The sequence below is a fragment of the Branchiostoma belcheri genome, unplaced genomic scaffold (assembly GCF_001625305.1).
Source record: "Branchiostoma belcheri isolate BF01 breed outbred unplaced genomic scaffold, Haploidv18h27 scaffold28, whole genome shotgun sequence".
Taxonomy (NCBI): domain Eukaryota; kingdom Metazoa; phylum Chordata; class Leptocardii; order Amphioxiformes; family Branchiostomatidae; genus Branchiostoma; species Branchiostoma belcheri.
The window spans coordinates 2,656,024-2,677,515 of NW_017803887.1; the positions used below are offsets into that span (position 1 = coordinate 2,656,024).

Below are 21,492 nucleotides of genomic sequence, written 5' to 3' on the forward strand. Positions count from 1 at the left end.
ACATGCTATTTTGGAACAGCCCATTGTGCGAGCATGTAATTTATGAATGCTGCAGGATGGTCTGACTCAGAAACATTCATTCGGAAGCACCATCACACATGCAGGCATTTACTCTGACCAAGGACATTATGTCCTGACTGACTGACTCACAACTCCACCACAGCCGGGTTTTATTTTGTTGTCTCAGTGCTTGCCCAGCATAGCAGGCCATTTCACACTTGTCACCAGCATGGCATTGATGTGCTACCCAGTGAATGTGTCGTATTTACATACAGTGCAGTGGTGAATGTGTCAAGTATTAACATTCAGCAAGGTAACAAAACATAGACATTTCGGGATGAAAATAGCTTTACAAGTTTGTCAAAACTCCTGTCAAAGTAAGACATTGTCCCCCTTCTAAAACAACAGGTCCTTTATTAATCCTACATGAATTTAACATAAACGAAAGGAATACATACCACAGGGATTGAGAAATATAGCACAGGGACGGAATCTATGTTTGTTTTTGGTTGAAGCAAATGTCTCTGGTTGAAGATTCATTTGTCATTTGTATAAACGGCATTATATGAACCCTTCTTCAGTTTGTTGGCGAAGGGAAACAAGAATAGGCTGGAGAAGATCCAGGCCTAGGATCGTATGCTGATCTTATAAAATCAGCAGTTGAGGAGACAAGTTACTTTTCTGGCCCGCCTACGGTCGCCATGTTATGGACTGAGTGCGATTCACACATTCCAAGAACTCCGGGAAGTCCCGAACATGCCGCGGATATTCGGAACTGAAGTTCGATCGCTAGGAAATGGCGACGACCGCTCCGAAAGGCGACGACCGTTCTGACAAAAGGCGACGACCGTTCGGAAAGGCGACGACCGTTTACGAGACGGAAATTTGCCTCGCCGAGTATGGTGCCAGGAGGTCTTGGGCAGATCGTAGTAGAAAATAAAGATGTTCCCGAGGATAAGGTAGATAAAAACGTGACCAAATCTGGCAAAAGATCTAGAGTCGCGTCCGGTCCAAAAATCGAACAAGAGTTACTGGCAACATCACCCAAGAATGTACCGTCACCAATCACCACGTCGGAGGAGCCTAGCCTCGAAGAAAAAATCCGCGTCCGCGCGAAGGTCACAACCGTCGGTGGGAACGAGTCCTCAGAAGGTCGTATCGATGAGCCAACCGGCGTGGCCGTTTCTGACGACGGACTGATCTTCGTCTCTGATTGGTCCAAACAGAGAGTACGGGTCTATGACGAGGAAGGCAGGTTCCAGCGCAACATTCTTGTAGTGGAGAAGAACAGTGTAGTCAGGCCAGGCAGGATGGCTTTCGACTCCTCCAGAAGACAACTCTACGTCCAGTGTACGAGTTCCTCTGCGGCAGTCGGCGCCAAGAAAACTGTTAAGGCATGTAGAAACATAAGAATTCGATCTATTTCTATCATAAATTGTCAACTACGCTCAAGTGGTATGTATTTAGCCTAAAATCCAGTCTTTTTAGTTCATAGATAGAGAAGTGATGCCAGTTGGAAGCAGACTACAGCTAACAACAGTGACCTAATTCCAGGTTAGACTAAATCTGCAAATGCTTTTTCAGGCCTTCACAGAAAAAGGCGACCACCTGTTCGACATCAGCTCTGGCCTGCACTGCCCGCACGACCTGGCCGTGTGTCCGAAGACCGGCCGCGTGGTCATCCTGGACACCGAGCTGCGGGTCCTGCTGACCGTCAGCCCCAGCGGCAGGCGTGTCCGGTCCTTCAGCTGTTACCGCGACGTCACAGCCCCGCCCCCGGTCTGTATGAACTCCGTCGCCGTGAACGGGAACGGGGACATCGTCCTCGCCGACTGGTGGTACAACAATGTCAAGGTAAGACTTAAAACTGGCCGACTGGTGGTACAACAATGTCAAGGTAAGACTTAAAACTGGCCGACTGGTGGTACAACAATGTCAAGGTAGGACTTAAAACTCGCCGACTGGTGGTACAACAATGTCAAGGTAGGACTTAAAACTCGCCGACTGGTGGTACAACAATGTCAAGGTAAGACTTAAAACTGGCCGACTGGTGGTACAACAATGTCAAGGTACAGATGCAGTACTAGTTACCAAGGTGACAGACGTCTGGTCAAGGTCATTGACTTTATTTGTTTGGAGAACAGAAGGAAGAAGAAACTAAGCAAAAATAATATGTTAACCTTCGCAGAAGGCAAACATAATAATTCTAATAATATTAATTTTCCTTCCCAGATCCTGAAGCCATCGGGTGAAGTTCAGCTGACGTTCGGGACGCCCGGCTGGGAGGAGGGCCAGCTGAACCGGCCGGCGGGGGTCTGCGTGGAGCCGGCGGGAAACATCGTGGTGGCGGACGGGAAGAACGGGCGGGTCCAGCGGTTCGACCCCGCGGGAGGGCACGGGGAGGTGCTGCTACACGGGCTGCAGGCGCCCAGCTGCGTGGCGAGCGCGCGGGACGGACGGGCCGTGGTGCTGGACGAGGGCAAGAAGGTCGTACTGCTGGTGGAGTATCATGATAAGTAACATGTCATAAAAAATGTCATGACTATGCATGGTGTACAAACTGGTGGATGTACATATGACATACATGTAATTACATTTTACGTTAAAACAGATTCTTACGACTTATTATCAGGCATGCAATTAATTATTGCTAATGCTCAATATGCGTAAATAATTATCTAGCAGTTGACAGCTGATCATAAAAAAGCTCGAACATAATTACAGAAATAACAGAATCACTTTGAATTTTTGTGTAAAATTTATTTTAAGTGCCTTCAAAGCAAAGCGTATACATGTTAACCTACTGTATGGATTTCCTTTCAACGACAACAAAAAAACAGTAGCACCAAAGAGTACAAAACTCCATGTCCTTTAATAATTTCATCAGGTCGGTGGATTATTCAATAGGAAAGTACTTTATTCACATGCACAACCATTTGCCCAACAAGAACCACTGTTTTAACAAATGTTTGTCATGTTTAAAGTTAAAACTTTTGGCCCAACACAAAAAAATTCTCTCACCTTCATCTTTCGACCAGTCACTCTAGTCTTCCTCAGTAGACTGACCCAGTGAAGCTTGTCACATGGCTTCTTTGAAGTGTGACGTCAACACTGGGTCAAAGGTATCTGGTAGACGATGTCGGCCCCCGTCACGGTTCAATGAAGGGTGATGGGCCCTGATGTATATGGCTTCCTTCACACCTCTCAAAAATAGGCTTGTTCAGTCTTGTTCAGCTTCACTGGGTCAGTCTACTGAGGAAGACCAGAGTGACTGGTCGAAAGCTCTAGGTGAGAATTTTTTTTGTGTTGGACCAAAAGTTTCAACTTTAAATATGTAACTACCAACACAGATGAACTTTCATGATAGTAAATGTTTGTCATCTTCCTCATGTCTCAATAACCTATCATAATTACCCTGATGAAGATGACAGGCGGTCAATGAAATGTCGGCTCTTGTTAAACAAGTGTTTTTGAATAAAGAGCTTTGCTATTCTGACAGTGTGTTGTCAGCAAGTCTGGAGTAATATCACAGTGTATATTACAAATCAACAACAATTATCAACCATTTTAACAAAGACTAATTAATTAAGTAACACAGATTTGGCTATTTCCATGTATTCATGACTTGGTGCATTTGCAGTTTTCTGTAGTGTTATCAGACCTATACATACATATTCTATATATGCCATGTATAGGTATGTATGGTTTATTATAGCTTCATGTTAGTAATTGATGTTTTTCCCCCTGGAACTCTGTTATTGATAACAATACTGCCAGGTTTATGCAATAAGATTATATATGATTAATAAATTGGTAGCCAACTAAAGTTGCTTCAGTACAGGACAACCACATTATACTAGTAACTGTTAACATTTGAACACATTCTGACATCTCAGATATACATTCAATTATGAATTACATATCAAGAGTTACAGGTACAAATAATGTATTGAAATATTGACAAAAGACTGCAACGTCAACTATCCTCAAGTTCACCGAGTAAAAAATTAAATTGAAGATACCATCCCCCTAAGTCCCAATCCCAAATTATGTGGTGCTTGTACGCGTAATTTTGATGTGTGTAGGATTATGCAGATTTTAATACGTTAAAATCTTTTGAGAGTTGTTCCGACAATAACAAAAGAAGTTAAGCGGTCCGTAAACTGTTAACAGTTTTATTGTACTTGAAAGGAATTTTAAAAAATGCAGTAAAAGACAGAAAATCATATCCGTCTTGCTGTGAGTCTGTACAGCTTGTTCGGCATTGTCACCAGTCCTAACCGAATTCCCGTCTGTCTCTTACTGCGTACACTCTCCATCCCTCCGTAAACTATCACGTCCCCCCTCCCCATCACTATGGAGTGGAGACTCGTCTCTTCCGGCGCGAAGAGTCCCTCGTTGCTCGGCATCTCGGACCAGCGGACTCGACCCGTGGTCCTTGCGGCGCTGATGTCCAACACGTACATGTGCATCCCCATGCAGGTTTGGCAGTCTCGCGGTACATCCGTGCAGCGGAATTTGTGGAGGGAAGAGGCAACCTTTCCGTTGTTACAGCGTGATGCGTCGGGCTGAGCCTTACTCGCCATGTCAGAACTGCATCCGCAGTCTTCCATTCGTCCAACAGGGGCTGACTCCGGCTGGGAAGGAGATACAGCTTCTCTTCCACTTTCACTGCTACTTGCACCAGGCGTTCTGTCTTCAAGAGATGCTGCCCCAAGACCTCTGCCTCTAGAAACAACACCTTGACCATTTGAAACAATTTCACTACTGCTTCCCAAAGTGGTGTTGCTAGATTTAACCTTAAACACTGCCAGCGAGCTGACATTTCTATCTAACTCTCCTCTTCCGTTACTGCCTTGTAGTGGTAGTGTTAGGTTTCTAAAAGACGTTCCGGCCTGTGGTTGTAGACTGTCCATCTTTGGTTGTTTGGACACACTTCCGTTGGGCAGGTTTGGTCTCTTTCCCTCGGACATACTTCCTGAAACTCCTCCCCATGCCCCACGTGGTTCTTCATCATCTTTTACATCACGTGGACTAAAACGTAACCTTTGTTGTTGATGACCACTTGTGCTAGGCTGTGCTGGAAGACTACGTGATGCCTCGCCCTGTTCTGTAACGTCCCTCGCTTCACGCGGGCCGAATCGTAACCTATGCTCCTGCTGCCCACTTGCCCCTGGCTGAGGCGAAAGTGTGCGTACAGGCCGCGTGAAGGATCCCCGTACGCCGTTCTCACACCGGCGCTCGTCCCTCCCGTTTGTTCCATGTGGACACTGGCTGGGGTCGAAGCTGGGGGGCAGCCGGCGCAGGGTTTGCAGGGAGGGGTGGCGGTGGGTCTCCAGACGCAGTGGTGATGGCTTGTTGTGCAGACTGGACATGTTAGACATGTTGGGATCCTGACTAAGGAACACCACGTAGTTACCAACCTGTGGAAGGACAGAAGGCAACTTTGTACTTGTTTTTTTTTTTATGTATGTTATTAACAATGACGAATAACCATATAACCTCCTTTTGTAATAATATGAGGCACACGTCCTGTTGTAAACTTCAAGTTGAAATCATACTATACTTCCCAAACAAACAGGTTGAGACAGTCCATCCTGGCTCACCTTGGCAACAATTGAAATTCCTTTTGGGGACAGTGCTGGGACAATAGGAAGAAAGTTAATTACGAGGCCTGAATATAATACTATATTAATAGTCTTCACCTTGCAGCCAGGATGACACCAGATGTGTGGTGCAGCCAGGCTCTCGTTGTCCACCCCCAGCTGACTCCAGGTCCACGGTGTCGTGTCTAGCCTCAACATCCAGGCATCACTGAAGTTCTGCAGGAGAACACAACACTGTCACGGATACAGTCACTGTACCCTACACTGCTTGACTTGTGGCTCAAAGCATATAATTTTTTTTGGCTTCTTATCCCTGGCAGGCCCCACTATTGTGTCCTTGAAAAAGGTACTTTACACCTATTTCCTCACTTGACTCAGATATAAATGAGTACCTAGGTTCTGTTAGGAACGTCCTCTCGGATAGGACATAGGCCGGATATCCTACATGTTTAAGAAGAGCCACATCTTAAGCATGTTAAAGATCCTGTCAAAGTTGTCACAGATGCAGGGGACCTTCCTGGAGTGAGTGGTTCAAATCTTACAGTCTGGCCTCAGGTTTGACATCTTTTAAGAGGTGATACTCACCAGTCTTGTTGTGTCAATCCTTACGTAACTGTGGTAAATCTACATAAATAAATGAATAAACAAACCCTCAGTTCTCACCTGATTGGCTCCTCCACATCCACCAATGATCAGGATAGTTTCATCATCCAAAACCACCTGTTAAAAAGCAGCAGCAACATATATGTTTTACATCTTAGATCTTTTACATTTTAGATCTCCATTAGTATGGTAAATTCCATACTATTCTTCCTGGAGTCCAGCAACATAAAATAACAATAGTAATAATTACTTTATTAGCAATAATGATAATAAATAAAACATACAAAATTATACTGCAATCATAACAAACAAAACAAAATCAGCATAGAGAAATAAATGTAGTTAGCAAACATAGTTGTACCTGTGTGTGTCCAAACCTGGGGAGAGGGGGTGTACCCTGCACTTGCTGCATGCTCCACTCCATGGTCTGTAGGTTCAACACCCAGACATCATTGGACCTGGAAGGGACACATCATACGGTTACAGTTTGAGTAATAATAATAAACTAGAAAGGTAACGTTTGCAAAGCAAATGCAAAATGTTTACCTTCACATATGGTCCGCTCTATTAATTCCTACTCAAACACATTCATATATATAAACATATAAATGGCTACAAGACTCACAACCCCCCCACCTCCTCTGTAGACTGAGACACCCCCCTATCACACACCCCCGCCTACTTACCTCCTCTGTAGACTTAGACGACCCCCCTATCATCACCCCCCCCCCGGAACCTCAGTTTCCCATCCAAGTCAGCCTAGCGGGGACCAATAGGCGGGCAGTATTTCGACCACACCCACAACCCCCGCTTTAGCAAGACATGGTTGAAAGAGATGTTTATTAAACTTGTTCAAAAGATACCTTTGTAAATTGTTTTCTGAAATTCTGCGTCTTTGAATAGTTGGAGCAAAATAACTACCGAGCCGAGTTAAACCATTTTGGCACTGGGCTTCTGGTGCTTACGTCGGCCGCGCGGCGTACAGAACAGTATCTTAGGCCAAGTCTTTGTCTGTGAAAATGTAAGAAAAGAGGCCTTGCAGTCCTGTCCTGCCGATAACCTTGTCCCAATTAAACTTTGTTACCCAGGCGGTATGATCTCTAAAATATGAGCGGCAGCATCTCGATACCCTTTTTAAAGACAAGGTTTAATTTGCCGATTCCGAGTTTCCAGTGCTGAAGCCGCCGACTCTGGACACCAAATGTTGACGTAACTTCGGCACTGGAGATCTAGGACGGAAGCCGCCTCACCTCTGTGTACCGAGTGCTGAGAAAGGAACCCGTTACTTCGGTACTTGCATTATTTTCATTAACCCCAAATACGCCAATTCTTACATTGTTTATCTGACATTTCCAACTCAGATTACCTACCGCGCTGTACGGTAGGATGCTGTTCAACCCCATTGTCGAATGGAATCGCCCGCAAAGTGGGCGTGGCACCGAATGCTGGTCACCCATTGGTCGCCGCTAGGCTATGTGGATGCGAAATTGATCTAGCCCCCCCCCCCCTCCACCGCCTACTCACCTCCTCTGTAGACTGAGAGATCCCCCTATCACCACCATCCTGTCTCCTATCACACTGGCCCCATGCCCAGCTACAGGAGGGGGGGAGGGCGAGGTCACCACATAGCTCCATCTGTTGTCTGTAGGAGTGTACAGGTGGATCTCATCAAAGTACCTGTGGTAAAAATGTTATACAGAAAAATCTATTGACACAACAAAAGTACATTGACTTTCGTAAGGTCTATAACTATATGTTGCTATATGTATATGTGGTAGAAATACCCACTGTCATAATCTTGCCATGCAAGTCTTGTTTTCTGTGTGAGAGTTATTGGAAACACAATATGTACATGTATAGCCTCCATAGCATGCCAAAAACAGGTGGTTTGGGGGGTCTTCATGGTTTTTGGGAGCTTTTATGTGCTATTTTCTAATTGCATATAGACAACATAGACGGCCTGGTTGAATTACCCCCGTTTAGAACTGGGCTAATCAGGATATAGCCGAAGTCCACCAAACCCCCAGTTCTATAAGCCTGCTACAGAGGCTATAGAATGTAGGTGAAACACAGAGACTTGTACTTGAAACACTGCTGTACCTCTCGGGTTGGTGGTAGGGGTAGGGGCTGGGTCGAGCACATCCTCCAAACAGCAGCAGGCAGCGCTTGTACCGAACCAGGGACGCCCAGGCCTTGGGGGAGGGGTAGGAACCTGACAAGCCCGGGCAAAGGTGAACATGGTGGGACAAAGTACTGTACATTTACGTGAATTACATGTACAAGTCAATGAGCGCAAACATTCATCAATAATATATGTACAAGGCATTTTTGGATCAAGATCAAGATATTGCTAAAAATTAGGCATTATGTAACAACAGAGTGAACTTTGTTTGACCTTATTATTCTGATAAAAATCAAGTGACAGATACATTGTACTTAAATTTTGAAACATTGAAATTTTAAAATGTTTGTTGCTAAGAAAAAATTCAAATGTCTGTGGTTTACACAGTGAAATTTTCAAACATTTGTGGTTCATGTCACACAGCTAGAATAAGACATCAGATTATTCATTTTCACTTTATCAAACTATTACATACTATAGTATTGCCCCCTTTATAAAACATCTTCCTTAGCCCTACCCCCTTCCTACCACACACAAAAATGGATTTACACTAATTACAGTAACAGTACACTAATCTGCTTTACTGATATTTCTAGTCATTAATGACTGCTAAGAACAGTGGCAGATACAACCTCTGGCAGTGACTTTCAATGACCCTTAGAAAGATTGGTATTAAATTGGTACCTACCTGCTGCCAGTGGTCTCACCCATTCCTCACTGGCCAGGTCAAACCTCCAGAGGTCGTTGAAACAAGTGTTGGGATTGGCCACGGAGCTTCCTCCGAACACGTACATGGCCTGGTCGTCGTCATAGTAACAGGCGCTGTGGGAGATGCGAGGCGCGGGCTGTGGTTGGTGGGAGGGACCGCGGATGGTGTGCCATTGGATGGTTCCCTCACCAATGGAGGTGATGAAGGATTGGTAGTGCTGCTTGCTAACACCTGGAGGGAGTGAAGGGTACTGTTACTGTTACTACACTAAACTACAGTGGGAATCTTGAAATAGAGACGACTTCTGTATATAGTCACTGCACTTGTTTTTGTTCTTGTTGTTTTTACCACCACCACCGGTCACGCCGGGGAAGAACCACTCCCCTAAGCACTAGGCACCGCGAGGGGTGTTGCTTAGTATTGTGTAGAAGTAGAAAATATGAATATTGCATACTGGAATGCTATATATATTCTAATGCTAAGTGCTAGGAGTCTATACATTACAACAACACTATATACTACCTATCACTAGTATTTAATGTTAACATGTTAACGTCCTTTATTGGCTGTAGATGCTACTCTACTCTTAACTGTTAGTTGCCCTTTCTTCCCTTTTTTGAAACATTTGGAAACATAACTAACGTTATAGTTTGTCTGCTATACATTCGTTCTTTCATGACATCAAGTGTTTAAACGTGTCCTGCTTTGACATTTTCTTACATATCTTGTCTTATTGTAAAGTAACAAATAGCTCTTGACGTTCATCTTCATATATTGTACAGTCAAGTAGACACTGTATCTCGTTTTTAATTTATGCATACCGACCTTTGATAAGTCTCCGCCACAGTTTACAGACCAGCGCGGCGGTTTTGTACTCCCCGTACGGAGACAGGAACAGCAGGATCCGCTCCAGTAGCTCCTCTGGGAGATCGTTCACCGAGAAACCGCCACAGGAGACACTGTCGTCCATTATTGTCAGCTTGCGAGAATTTTCGCCATACACTACTACTATACTGCGAGCTAAGGGGGAGGGGGGCGTTTTCGCCGTCTTCACTGCAAATTAGGCTACAAAACCACGTCTGTAACACTGATGACACTGTTATTTTCTCTTGTGCAGAGAAAAGTCTAGCTGGGATTAAAAAATCACTGTGACGCAACAATAGCTGTCTTTTACACCTCATAAAACTCGAAAATTTACGACGCAGTGACTACGAAACTGTATCTTTTCACATCTCACCGCAAAGCATAGCGGGATCTGGACGTACACATTTCTAAGCGGGGATGTCATAAAGGTTTTATATTAAATAACCAATGAATAAAATTGAAGAAAGAAACCACGAAAACGCAAGTATATGTAAAGATATTAATGATTTAGATTAATGTTTTGATAGTCTTAGATGATCAAACTTTTGATTGTAAGAAGTAGTAGTTAAAAATAAATTGGGGATACCTCATTCAGATTGGATGATTCCATTGGTTCAAACAAAATGGCGCCCGAAGTTTTCGAATTTTTCAGGTCGGTTGTGAAAATGATGTAAAATGTCTGCCCCGGTGACGTCGTTGGTTTCTCCGGGCGCCCTGATCAGCCCCGAGTGGTACAAGACGCCGGAGGGACGCGAGTACCTCGCCGGGATTCTCAGGAGGAACAGGCGCCGGATTTTCGGTGAGGAAACGTGCAGGTGGTATAAGGGGGAGGGGGGCTTAGACGCACAGCTGCTCAGCATGTACATCTACATGTAAAACACTTCCAGCAACAAGCTCAAGTCACTAATATACATTTGATCACTTGATTTTGCAAGGTAAAAACATGGTAAAAACGAGTATCCAGCATCACTTGTCCTCTTGGAAAGTTGGATGGGACGTAAATCGGAGAACCACACCACACCTCTAGCACGTTTGGTAATGATCCCACTGCACTGGAAGAGCAGGGCCAGGTCCTCCCAATGTGACTGTGACTGTTCAAACCTTGTAGTATGGTCTTACTCATGTTGTAAGTTTCAACATACAAAACTGGTGTATCGTGCTAAAGGCGGTTTGCTAGGTGAATGTTGGATAAAGATAAAAACAGAGTAATTTCTGCAGGTCTGTTGGAGCGTCCCAGCCTGTCTCCCCAGCAGGACCCAGAGATGGTCTCCTATAAGATCTACCTGGCTGGGAAGTCAGGCGTCGGCAAGACGGCAACAGTCGCCAAACTGGCGGGGATAGAAGTCCCACCTACACACCAGGAGGTGAGTATAAGGCCTACGAAAAATGTTGTGTTTCCTGTTTCAGTCCTGAGAAAATTAGGGTTGGTAGGTAACATTGTTAGAGATTATCTCTTTTGAATTTTTTTTTTCATTAGCCTTTGGCGATCTCTGGTGACCCAACTCACGATACAGTAAACATAAGTAATGTTAAACTTGCATGAGGACACTTACAAGTTGGAAAACCCATATTGTACAACGTTTCATTACTCAGGTGTCAGATCTCATGGAGCTAGAAAAGGTCAATCAGCTCGAAAATTTTATGTCCCTTGCAGGCATCCACCCATAAAAAAGATAGGGTCGGTCTAGAAACAGGAAAAAAATTTTTTTCCTAAGCATAAGAGTAGACCCTTGCTCCCCATCTGTTCTACCACACATGTGCAATTATACTTGCCTGCAGTGTCACTTTTAGGCTTAATCACACAGTCAAATATCCCCCCACTCTTCCTGTACTAGCAGCTATCTCTCATGGACATTAGCATACAGAAGTCACAAACCCACAGACAGTCCCACCCAATACAACACCTCTGTAAAAACATGTGATTTTTTCCCCCAGACACCTGGTATCCAGACTACAGTCCTGTACTGGCCAGCCAAGCTGGTACAGAGAGAAAAGGTCATCATGTTCAAACTGCACTTCTGGGATGCCGGGGAGCAGGCTCTCAAGAAGTTTGACCACATTTTACCTGTGAGTGGTAAATTGTTTCTTGCCTTGGAATAATTGTTAAACATTACAAGATATGTTTAAACGTGGGAGTAGGTAGGGGAGTGGTTGGCATTGAAATTTGAGTCAATTTTGACTCAAATTTAACTCAAGTTTGATTTGATTCATATCGAAAGGTAGGTATGGCTTACATCTGGTCTGAACCCGTACGTAAGCTCATCTTGATCGGCCGTTGTTCAAGGGAAAGTTCTGAATTCTTTATGAGGGCTTTAGGTAGACAGCTCTATTACTATTATATATATATCAAGTAGACAGACTGAGACAGTACATTAGAGATTACAAGAAAATGCATCAATTATGAAACTTTGTTGCACATGTTTTCAGGCGTGTAAAGACAAGGTGGATGCTGTACTGTTCCTTTTCTCCTTCACCGACCGCTCCAGTTTTGAGGACCTGCCCCACCTCATGTCCCGCGTAGTGGAATCTTCCGAGTCCATTCTCAGGCTGGTGGTCGGGACAAAGTATCCTATCAAGGAAGAACTTTCTAATCAAATAAACAATTACTAGTAGTTAATCCACCAGTCAATGTTTTCTGCGCAAGCATTATTATTATTAAAGTGTAGTTTTGATCTTATATATGACTTATCGCTGCTTGTGCACTACAGTGTGGTTTTATTTTGTTACATATTTTTTTTGCTTATCTTTCTTTTTTTTATTCCAACCAATCAACATAGCAGAAGTACACAAAAATAAAATAGTTCTGAAATACTTCTATTGTGTTGACTTTACATCTTCTAAATACAAGAAATAACACAGGGCAAAAGCAATACAAACAAGTACATGAATTGGACATGAAGCACAGAAAGCACTAAGCCTACATGTTCTTTTCTTACCTGTGACTCTGAAACTCATGCTTGATACATGGATTGTGAATTGGGAGTCTTTCTCTGACCCCTAACCTGCGAAATGCACAATTTTTTGCTATATCTTTCCTTCTTATTTTCTCTTTGGGTATACATGTATTTGATAAACTGTGGCATACTTGTATTCTGTCCCCCCCCCCCTGGCTCCAAGCTCTTAACTGTAGACTTAGCAGATACAACCAGACGTTACATAACAGATGATTTTTCAGTGTTTCCTGCACCAGTGCTGGTATGCAGAAAAAAGGAATTTGAGCCCTGCATGTATTACATGGCTACTGTGGCTATTCTAACCTCCCACCCCCATACAAGACCTTAACTCTAAACTTTGTAGATACGACCAGACGTTACATAACGAGGTGCCCACGCGGGATATCCGTGAGTTTGAGCATCGCTGGAAGGTCCCGGTGCTGATGATCCGTAACGTGGACGGACCGCGGACGCCTGACGGGAAAGCTCTGGACGGCCGGGCAGGGATCATGGAGGTTACAATTCTTCTTTTTTTTCCTTTATTCATACAAAAACAACATACAATTTACAAATAATGCAGTGTGTATATACAGCATGAACCAGTATCACCTAAGCAGCTTCAGTACACAGTGAACCATCACCAGTAACACATAGAGTGTACGGTGAGGCAGTAACACCTAGTTTTCAGTGCTTGTAAAACTTGAGAACCCCTGGTTTACGTTCAATCTGAGAGGATGTCAATCTAACTAAAGCTCCTTCACATTCAGAATCAGCAAGCAGAACAATTTTGACGTTGCACATCAGAACTCCTATGTCCTATGTATGTCTATATTTATTTTTGATTATAAGGCCATGTTGATTTGATTATATGGATGACATCCTCCGGGAACCCCAAAACTGATGCGTGCGTGCGAATAAAAAAAAAGTTTTGACAAAAAAAAAGTTGTTTTTATTATGAAATCTAAGTGGTCATGAGGGTTGAACAAATGGGACAGAATATGGTTTGGCGAATAATCTAGTCTTCAAGTTCATTTCTTTACAATTTCGTCTTTTTTCGTTGGATTTTGGCATTCTACGACATTGGTATGGTTTTTTATATGTAACTTACGGTATATTTTTGCTCGTTTTGCAACTGTTTTGTACGATTTACAGTATGGTTGAAAACTTTCTTTTTTTTTGGAAACGGCCGAAAATTCATGCGCGCGCGGATGTCATCCATATAATCAAATCAACATGGCCTAACATGACTTAATGGAGCTGTTCATTGCTGTTTTTAGGTGGCCCAGTTCTTGAATAGTATCTGTGAACACTTGTGGAGACACGACCAGATAGCAGCGGGGATCTACCGACCTCCAGACTACACAGGGGAACCCAAGATATCCTTCATCTAACTGTTATATCATTAGAAAAATCATCTGTCACACAACGCTGAAATATATGGCCTCCTGAACACTGCTGCTCATTGTTCAGGTGTAGGTCTGGGCTTGGTTCGCAGTTAAATTTGACTCAAATGTAACTTCTCTTTGGTCGAATAGAAAATATTTGCGCCCCCGATACAATCTACATGTATATTGTACGTACATGTAAGTCTTGTGCTATCAAATCGATATATGGTAATACATGTACATACATGCAAAGTTATCAAATGTCATCACATGATTGTATGTACAGTCTCTGACAATCACCCAAAAAGTGTGATATACTACTAGTATTGTTAAGTGATTTGAGTGCAATTGATTATATTGTTAATATCATTTTCAATGATGTAATTATAATTGCATGTATTATCAAGTGAGTTTCAAATGAACAGGATTATATTTATTATGATTGTAGCCCCTTGCTGGTTGGACAGCCGAACCATTGAATAAATAAGAATTATGATTTCGTGGCTATGTGTTAACAACTAAATAATAAAACTTAGAATGTGCATTATATATATTGTTTTATATTGAAAATGTGTGGTTACAGTCAATGATATATTTTTCGTAGTGAGGGACTTTTTTCTTGACAGTCTCCATTACTTAATAATGTGTCAAGATCATTACTTACTGTAATTCATTTATCTACATGTATGCCATAGGCATAGATACATTTTTTTGTGGTCTGAATTGATTTTGTGCTGGAATGGTCACAGCAATAAATATGAATTTAAAAATCTTACCCGAAATACATATCAGTATTACATATTATGAAACTGAAAGTTTGAACTGCAATTTCGAACACAAGAAATTGGACTTACCCAAATTTACATGGATATATACAATAGTACAGGACCAAATAAGTGCAAGAGGAACATGGATTCATAAATTCAGATGAACAAAGATGTTTCAAACGTTGACAGAAATTGATTATTGAATAATTATCATAGATATATGTAATGATATCTGTCTGATACAGTTCACAGACGATGATGTGGCAATATGAAAATCTATTACTAGACATAAGTATGGAAGATTCAAAATATGTAACACTGTATAGATGAAACTTATGCATTATGTTGCATTTTGCAAAGTTTGCACTTCTCAAATGGTCTATTCACTGTAGTTATACATGTGGATATGCTTCTCTATGGAAAAGATTCTTAGACATACTTTCAATGTACTCTATCGTGATTACTGTGCAATTAATTGTCCTTAATTGCAATGAAGATAAAATTGTTAAACCTACCAAAGATGTTGAATTTGCGACAATACTGTATACACTAAACTGATGGCACTCTGTGTTGTAAGGAAGTTTTGAAATTCTATTCACAGTGATTGTATACATTATTGTCAGGGATGTGTGAACAAACATATGGTATTTTGCCTTTGAATAATAACAGAATTGACTTTTTTTTTCAAATGTACCAAATAAATGTCTGAAAATAAACATCTATTTATTACATTTTTTGTCATTAGTCTGTTAGTGTTTAAGTTATATAAAAAATACATGTAATGTGGAAGAATGAAAGTACCTAATAGTATTTTTGCTAATAATTGCATAAAAAGTATGAAAAAAACTTGTTGTCCTGTGGTGGATTAAGCTATATTGAACTTGATGTCTGTTCCAAGTGTTCAAAGCGGCCCCTAAATTGCTAAAAACCCGTCTCTGGCCCCAAGGTCCTTGTCGCTTTGTAAACACACACAAGAAGTGGCCTCCACCAGGCCTTTGTACGGGAATACGGATCGTAGAATTCGAGAGAGTAAAATTGGCCAAGGGAGTCCGGCCGCGTGACCACATGTACATACATATTACATACATAGTACATACATTTGTACACACATACAATATCAACAATAGACATACCAAACATATATGACTGGTTTATTCAACTACCACAAGGTACAGTGTCGCAGAAGCCTTTGACAGGAGACTGAAGTACGCTGATCTTTTACAAAAGCACAAAACATGTTTTGTTAAAATATTACATATAGCGTACTCTAGTAGAATTTTAGACACAGATACAGTAGTTATAGGTTATCGGGCCCGTATAAGATAATCGGTTACGTATATAAGGCAATCGGTCACATACATCTATTTAAAGGTTTTACACGTTTACTCCTCAATAATATTTTCATATTAATAATATTGTCAGTTATAATTAATGCCGCAAGCTATAGTACTACAGTAACAATATATCGGGATAAAAATCGGAATATGGAACCGGAATATGGACTGTTTTGAAATACAATCAAGAATCTTGTACCATTCAGATTATACAGCCTGAGTATAGAGTCTGATCGACTTATATATAGGAAATAGTTCTGTAGTCTTTTTGTTCTTGCTGGGGGATGGAGATGATGTTTTTGTTTCTAATTCTGAATGAACGTCCAGTAGTTGAGGATCTAGGAAAAGGGATAACTTCATGTAGGAGGTGGTCGTCCTTTAGCATTTGCGTGATTATATTACCTGTCTTTCTGTAATTGATTTTATGTGACTTACTGACCGAATAGAATATACACATTTGTAAGCAAGCTATATAAATCTTGTTCAGTGAAGGGGTCAGAATTGATTGGTTTAATTAAAACCAAGCTTTTTTGTGGTGTTAAGTTTAATATCAAATGTACCATAGATGTAACACTTGATACTTTCAGATTCTTAATTATCCCCCATAGGTCTGCCTAGCCTTTGGGGCGGACCATCATCTTGGTCTCTTTTAGAGAATAGTACACGTTATCGTGAAAAGGAGACCAAAGAACTCCCGGACCGTTTCCGCTGTCGCTGTTAAACCCGTCCGTATCTCGGAAGTACGGACCGTTCAGATTACTATGGGATCCTAACCAAAAGTACCACCAGCCGCCACCATAGAACTGTGCCATTGAAATATCTAAGATCGCTTCCGGGTCCGACCCGCGAGCGGTGAAGTTGAGACCACTGTTTAGATCCATACCATTCCCGGCTGTTCCACTGTATCCATCGATAGCCAACGTGTAATTATTACCGGGACCAACTGAGAATGTGGAGTATTTAGCGTACTTGACATTTCCCTGCCAATCTTTGAGCTCAATGTACAGTTCGTAAGAGGTCTGGGCAGTGATGTGGTGGATGTTGTCCAACCCTAGCCAATACTCGCCACTAGAGTTCCCAAACCCGTCTCGGTATGCATCAATGAAGCGGTAAAACTCGAGGGACCCGTTAAACCTCCTCTGTATGACCGTCCACCCTCCCCCATCTGTGGTCTGATCACAGTATACAGAGAGCTTATCCCTAACGTTAACAGGTTTGATAAAGTAAACGCCATTGGTTGTTGAACCAGCAGTATAGATATGAGAGCAGTCCTGGTATTGGTTCATTCGCTCCTGATCATTGCCGCTGAATTGTTGTCCAGGGTTGTCTATAGGATGAGGTTTGTAGCCGAGGTCACCGTTGTTTTCCTTGCCTTTTTCAGATGTCGGTGCTGCAAAATAGTAATGGCCTCGTTACCGACAAATATTTGAACGCGTCTTGAGATTCTATTTGCTTGATTTAAAAAATCCTTTATAATGGTATATTAAATTGATTTTTTATTCAATAATTCTGAATCCACTGCTTCCGTGACGTCACGTTATGCAGCTGACACAGGTGACTCAACAAAGACGGGAGGCGACACAGACTTTTACCGAGACATTTGCATAACGTGACGTCACGGAAGCGATGGATTTCTCATTCCTTGACAAAGACAGGAGTTGACAATGTACAGTAAAAACGTTGGTAAGTTCAAACCCTTGTGTTACAGTTTAAACTGGTTCATAACCTAACTCACGTTGTTCGCGTTCCTTATCGGTGTATTGTAGCTCCAGTGTCCGTTCAACGTCAGCTGGCTTTACTCCAGGGTCCTCCAGTGTTTCTATTATAATGGTAGAGAAAAAAAGTATAACTCACTCATCCTAAAGGCCCTGTTCCAAGTGTTATGTGTACCGGTCAATTAGGCCATCTCGATTTTATTAAATGGATGACATCCTCTGGGAACCACAAACTGACGTGGGCGTGCGAATAAAATAAGTTTGGCAAAAAAGTTTCCTTCATTATGAAATTTACGTGGTCATAATTATATAAAAGGTTAAACAAATGACTAAACGTTAACGGCAGTTACCATTTATTTATCATCAAGTATTTGTCATCGAGCAGTGTCCAGAGTTAACGTTTGTTTTCGAAGCAGCTGACGGAGAGGGCTTTATACGAATGACATCCCAGAGGGAGATTGCTCTGTTTACAAAGTTTAACTTAAAGTTCTCTGAGATCATGATCAGGTAGTATACAGTCGCAAGCTCCGAAGAGAACTATGTTTTAAGTCTCTTTCACAGACAATCACAGACAATCACAAACTAGTGAGCTCAACGTTCGAACTTACCATCTATTAACAATGTGTCCACGGGGGGGGGGAGGGGGTCTACATACAAAAGCACACGGGGGTACATCTCAACAGTAGTCAGTTGTTTACTGTTCAGGGATTCAGGGGTGGACGCCCGCGCGTGTAGGTTCCAATTGGCAACATTTGGTTAACATGGCATTACAACAGTCAAATGCAATGTTCTTTGCTTTTCTAAAACAATAACATGCATCAATGTTTACCGCAATCTACGTCGTGTTTCTCCAACAATTCCATAAAGTCTACACAGATCGCCTGTGGAGTTCCTAGTTCGTCGTGTTCCAAGTCTTCAACGTTTACTAAAATGGAGAGAACGTTGATGAAGTTAAGACATCCAGATAGTCAATTGTCTTTTCTTATCCTCGACTGAAATGAAGTATGATTAACATCTCTTCTTCAAGTAGCTTCTATAGACAATACGTATAAATATACGGTTCGCGTAAAATAGCGTGGCGAATGCACGTACGAGACAGAGTTTCGCCAGGCCTCCATCACTTTGGATTTGTAGTGAATCACCAACTTCCAGATGGAAGTATTTCGGGGGTCGTGTGGCGTAGCGGCAGAGTGCTCGATTCGGAGCCAAGAGGTCCCGGGTTCGAGTCCTGACATGCCACCGATCTTAAGCTTGCGTCCTTAGGAAAGGCATGCACTTCACACGACTTTCCTAACTTCCTAACTAACAGCTCAGGTGAAAATTAGTATTGTATTGTCCCCTGTGTTGGTGGCGGCATTAATATAAGTTGAAAAACTTGAGTGTGCCGTCACCACGTCTGTGATTATATGTTGGAATATGAAGAAAAAGACATGCATGAACACGGACTAAATGGTTAACCGTTTATCTATTTGTTTATTGTATGTAAAAGAGCCAGTTCCATATGGAAAAGACTTTCCTTATTATTGCAACTTCTCTCACCTTTCTGAGTACACTCCTCCCGCAGTCTGCACAGTGACGAGGTCAACGGGTCTATATGGCCTTCTCCTGTTACATCTGACCACTGAACTGACCACAACAGGGCTGTGGTCAACACCCACACGGTCATGGTAGGCATTTTGAATCTTGTAAGAGTAAAAGAGAAGACGTCGCACGAGCTATACAAAAGTGTTAAAATGACCATGAAAGAGAAGTCGTCTTTTGTTTGTATACAGAAATCAATATATCGATGTACGATAACAGTCATCTTGGTAGGCCCAAAATGTATGGGCAGTTTGAATAAAATTTCTATTTACTTCATATCAATGTGATATTTATCTTCGAATTTGGTTCATTCACTCTCACCACCTAAATTGCCTGATAATTATTCCAGTATGTCGTTATCTTCTGAATTAGCTTAGGCAACCCAAAACGAATGAACACAGTCCCCCGTGCGGCCTGAAGCTGTAAATACCGTATGCCCGACGTGCTGGTTATACCCATTCAGGACAGACGGTAAAATTCTCAAGCGAAAAGATAAAGGTACGTTGTTCAAACAAAGACACAGTACAGTCACCCGTGCGGCACATTAAAATACATGCTTGTATCATGTGGGGTTGTGTGGCGTAAACGGTAGCGTGTTGAGCTCAGAAACAAGAGGTTCTGGGTTCAATTTCCAGCCTTGTTACCGAACTTGTGTCCACAGTAAAGAACCAAACTTGTGTCCAGACCGACGGCCCTTACCAAAAAGAGTTGGGGTCCTGTGAGTGGTTCAAACCTTATAGTCTCTCTCTATATATGAACACAAATAATCCACTGCATTGACGTACGAAGCCCATACTTGTTCTTAAATTCGGCCTCAACAATGGTAATCTGCCTGTCAAAAATCATGGATGTGGAACCATGCCTTCAACTTTATTCCGCTAAATCCGCAGTCATCCACAAAAAGGCCGACTGATTCCATAGTCCCTCTGACGAAGGTAACAACCAACTTTGTATGAATGAATGAATGAATGAAAGTTTATTATTGTGTCTTGCGACTACACGCCACATCAGCTTATAAGACACCAACAAAAGATATCATTATGGAGATGCATGGGGATTAACTTATATGTATGATATTCCAATCTATCATTCTCAAGGATTCAACGAATCAAATCAATGTGTAGTAAGCTGCAAAAATTGGCAATTGCCTCAGTCACTGAACAAATCTGGTCACAAGGAACCAAAGCTGATTTTGTACCTTCCACCCCTTCGGCCTCCTTATCAAGTTTTTGTAACAGCCCTAGGTCTGTTCTAAACATTGTAAAATGCGCACAATTTCAGTACCATCAAATTTCACCGACAATGGAGACACTAAATGTCACCCATAAGGCAATATGCAGTTCTTAGAAATATGTACCTTTATTTTGAAAGTATTATAGTAGCGGCCTACTACTCTTCAGTTTGTTCCTTTGTAACGTGGACTGGTCCCACAGTGTTTTTGTATCACCTCCAGTCGCACTTCGGCACCGTCCTACTTGCGGTGTCTCAGCAGCCAGCAAACCTGCACTTCAGCAGCACATCGCCAGGCGGCATACCAAAATTAGTAATCAAAAAACCTCGGGGTTCAGAAAGATGATTGCAAACCAATTAAGATTAGTACATGTAACTGTGATCGTCTTGTTCAGCAGTTTTTTTTAACAACCTTCGAGTTTAGTGTCAGATTTGTTTATATTCTATCATTGTTACCCTTTTTCAGACAGCTTAACACAGTGATATATAGTGTGGATACTGCGTCTTGATATCTTAATTGTAATCCATGTGATGTATTGTTTAAAAACAGAAGTTAACGTGTTTGACATGCCAGACGATTGGACATTACAATGATTTTTTTTAATATATTGGCGAGATAATCTGTCATGATATCTGAAATAAT

General features: G+C 42.1%; 4 protein-coding genes across 4 annotated transcripts in view; 2 read left to right on the forward strand and 2 right to left on the reverse strand.

The window, feature by feature from the left end:
* Positions 1-2,520, forward strand: part of LOC109472592 (tripartite motif-containing protein 2-like) — a 21,196-nt gene extending 18,676 nt beyond the window's left edge. The window contains exons 11-13 of the mRNA XM_019772380.1: positions 899-1,394; positions 1,585-1,854; positions 2,233-2,520. Of these exons, the coding sequence (XP_019627939.1) occupies positions 899-1,394; positions 1,585-1,854; positions 2,233-2,520 (1,054 nt within the window). The remainder of the gene's footprint in view (positions 1-898; positions 1,395-1,584; positions 1,855-2,232) is intronic.
* A 650-nt stretch (positions 2,521-3,170) lies between these two features.
* LOC109472604 (F-box only protein 42-like) lies at positions 3,171-10,302 on the reverse strand. Its single transcript, XM_019772400.1, has 8 exons — positions 9,866-10,302; positions 9,020-9,271; positions 8,310-8,421; positions 7,734-7,886; positions 6,571-6,667; positions 6,270-6,326; positions 5,706-5,822; positions 3,171-5,423 (listed from the first exon to the last, which is right to left on the reverse strand). The coding sequence occupies exons 1-8, from the start codon at positions 10,008-10,010 to the stop codon at positions 4,224-4,226; spliced, it is 2,133 nt and encodes a 710-aa protein (XP_019627959.1). The 5' UTR covers positions 10,011-10,302; the 3' UTR covers positions 3,171-4,223.
* A 140-nt stretch (positions 10,303-10,442) lies between these two features.
* Positions 10,443-14,750, forward strand: LOC109472601 (REM2- and Rab-like small GTPase 1). Its single transcript, XM_019772396.1, has 6 exons — positions 10,443-10,703; positions 11,123-11,268; positions 11,840-11,971; positions 12,332-12,468; positions 13,202-13,352; positions 14,115-14,750. Exons 1-6 carry the CDS (start codon positions 10,580-10,582, stop codon positions 14,226-14,228), a joined length of 804 nt encoding a protein of 267 aa, XP_019627955.1. The 5' UTR covers positions 10,443-10,579; the 3' UTR covers positions 14,229-14,750.
* A 1,349-nt stretch (positions 14,751-16,099) lies between these two features.
* On the reverse strand, positions 16,100-19,766 carry LOC109472598 (fibrinogen C domain-containing protein 1-like). Its single transcript, XM_019772394.1, has 4 exons — positions 19,578-19,766; positions 18,868-18,963; positions 18,059-18,142; positions 16,100-17,713 (listed from the first exon to the last, which is right to left on the reverse strand). The coding sequence occupies exons 1-4, from the start codon at positions 19,711-19,713 to the stop codon at positions 16,938-16,940; spliced, it is 1,092 nt and encodes a 363-aa protein (XP_019627953.1). The 5' UTR covers positions 19,714-19,766; the 3' UTR covers positions 16,100-16,937.
* Positions 19,767-21,492: the final 1,726 nt, after the last annotated feature.

What these genes read in the sequence shown, in the direction of transcription:
- LOC109472604 (XM_019772400.1), bottom strand. Translation starts at nt 10,010, where the DNA reads ATGGACGACAGTGTCTCCTGTGGCGGTTTCTCGGTGAACGATCTCCCA. An exon ending in GGTGAGACCACTGGCAGCAG is followed by an intron (nt 8,422 to 9,019) that starts GTAGGTACCAAT and finishes CGGGCTTGTCAG; the next exon opens with GTTCCTACCCCTCCCCCAAG. An exon ending in GGTGTCATCCTGGCTGCAAG is followed by an intron (nt 5,424 to 5,705) that starts GTGAAGACTATT and finishes GTCCTTCCACAG; the next exon opens with GTTGGTAACTACGTGGTGTT.
- LOC109472601 (XM_019772396.1), top strand. Translation starts at nt 10,580, where the DNA reads ATGTCTGCCCCGGTGACGTCGTTGGTTTCTCCGGGCGCCCTGATCAGC. An exon ending in AGGCTGGTGGTCGGGACAAA is followed by an intron (nt 12,469 to 13,201) that starts GTATCCTATCAA and finishes TAAACTTTGTAG; the next exon opens with ATACGACCAGACGTTACATA. An exon ending in GCCGGGCAGGGATCATGGAG is followed by an intron (nt 13,353 to 14,114) that starts GTTACAATTCTT and finishes TGCTGTTTTTAG; the next exon opens with GTGGCCCAGTTCTTGAATAG.
- LOC109472598 (XM_019772394.1), bottom strand. Translation starts at nt 19,713, where the DNA reads ATGCCTACCATGACCGTGTGGGTGTTGACCACAGCCCTGTTGTGGTCA. An exon ending in GAAACACGACGTAGATTGCG is followed by an intron (nt 18,143 to 18,867) that starts GTAAACATTGAT and finishes CCATTATAATAG; the next exon opens with AAACACTGGAGGACCCTGGA. An exon ending in CGATAAGGAACGCGAACAAC is followed by an intron (nt 17,714 to 18,058) that starts GTGAGTTAGGTT and finishes ACTATTTTGCAG; the next exon opens with CACCGACATCTGAAAAAGGC.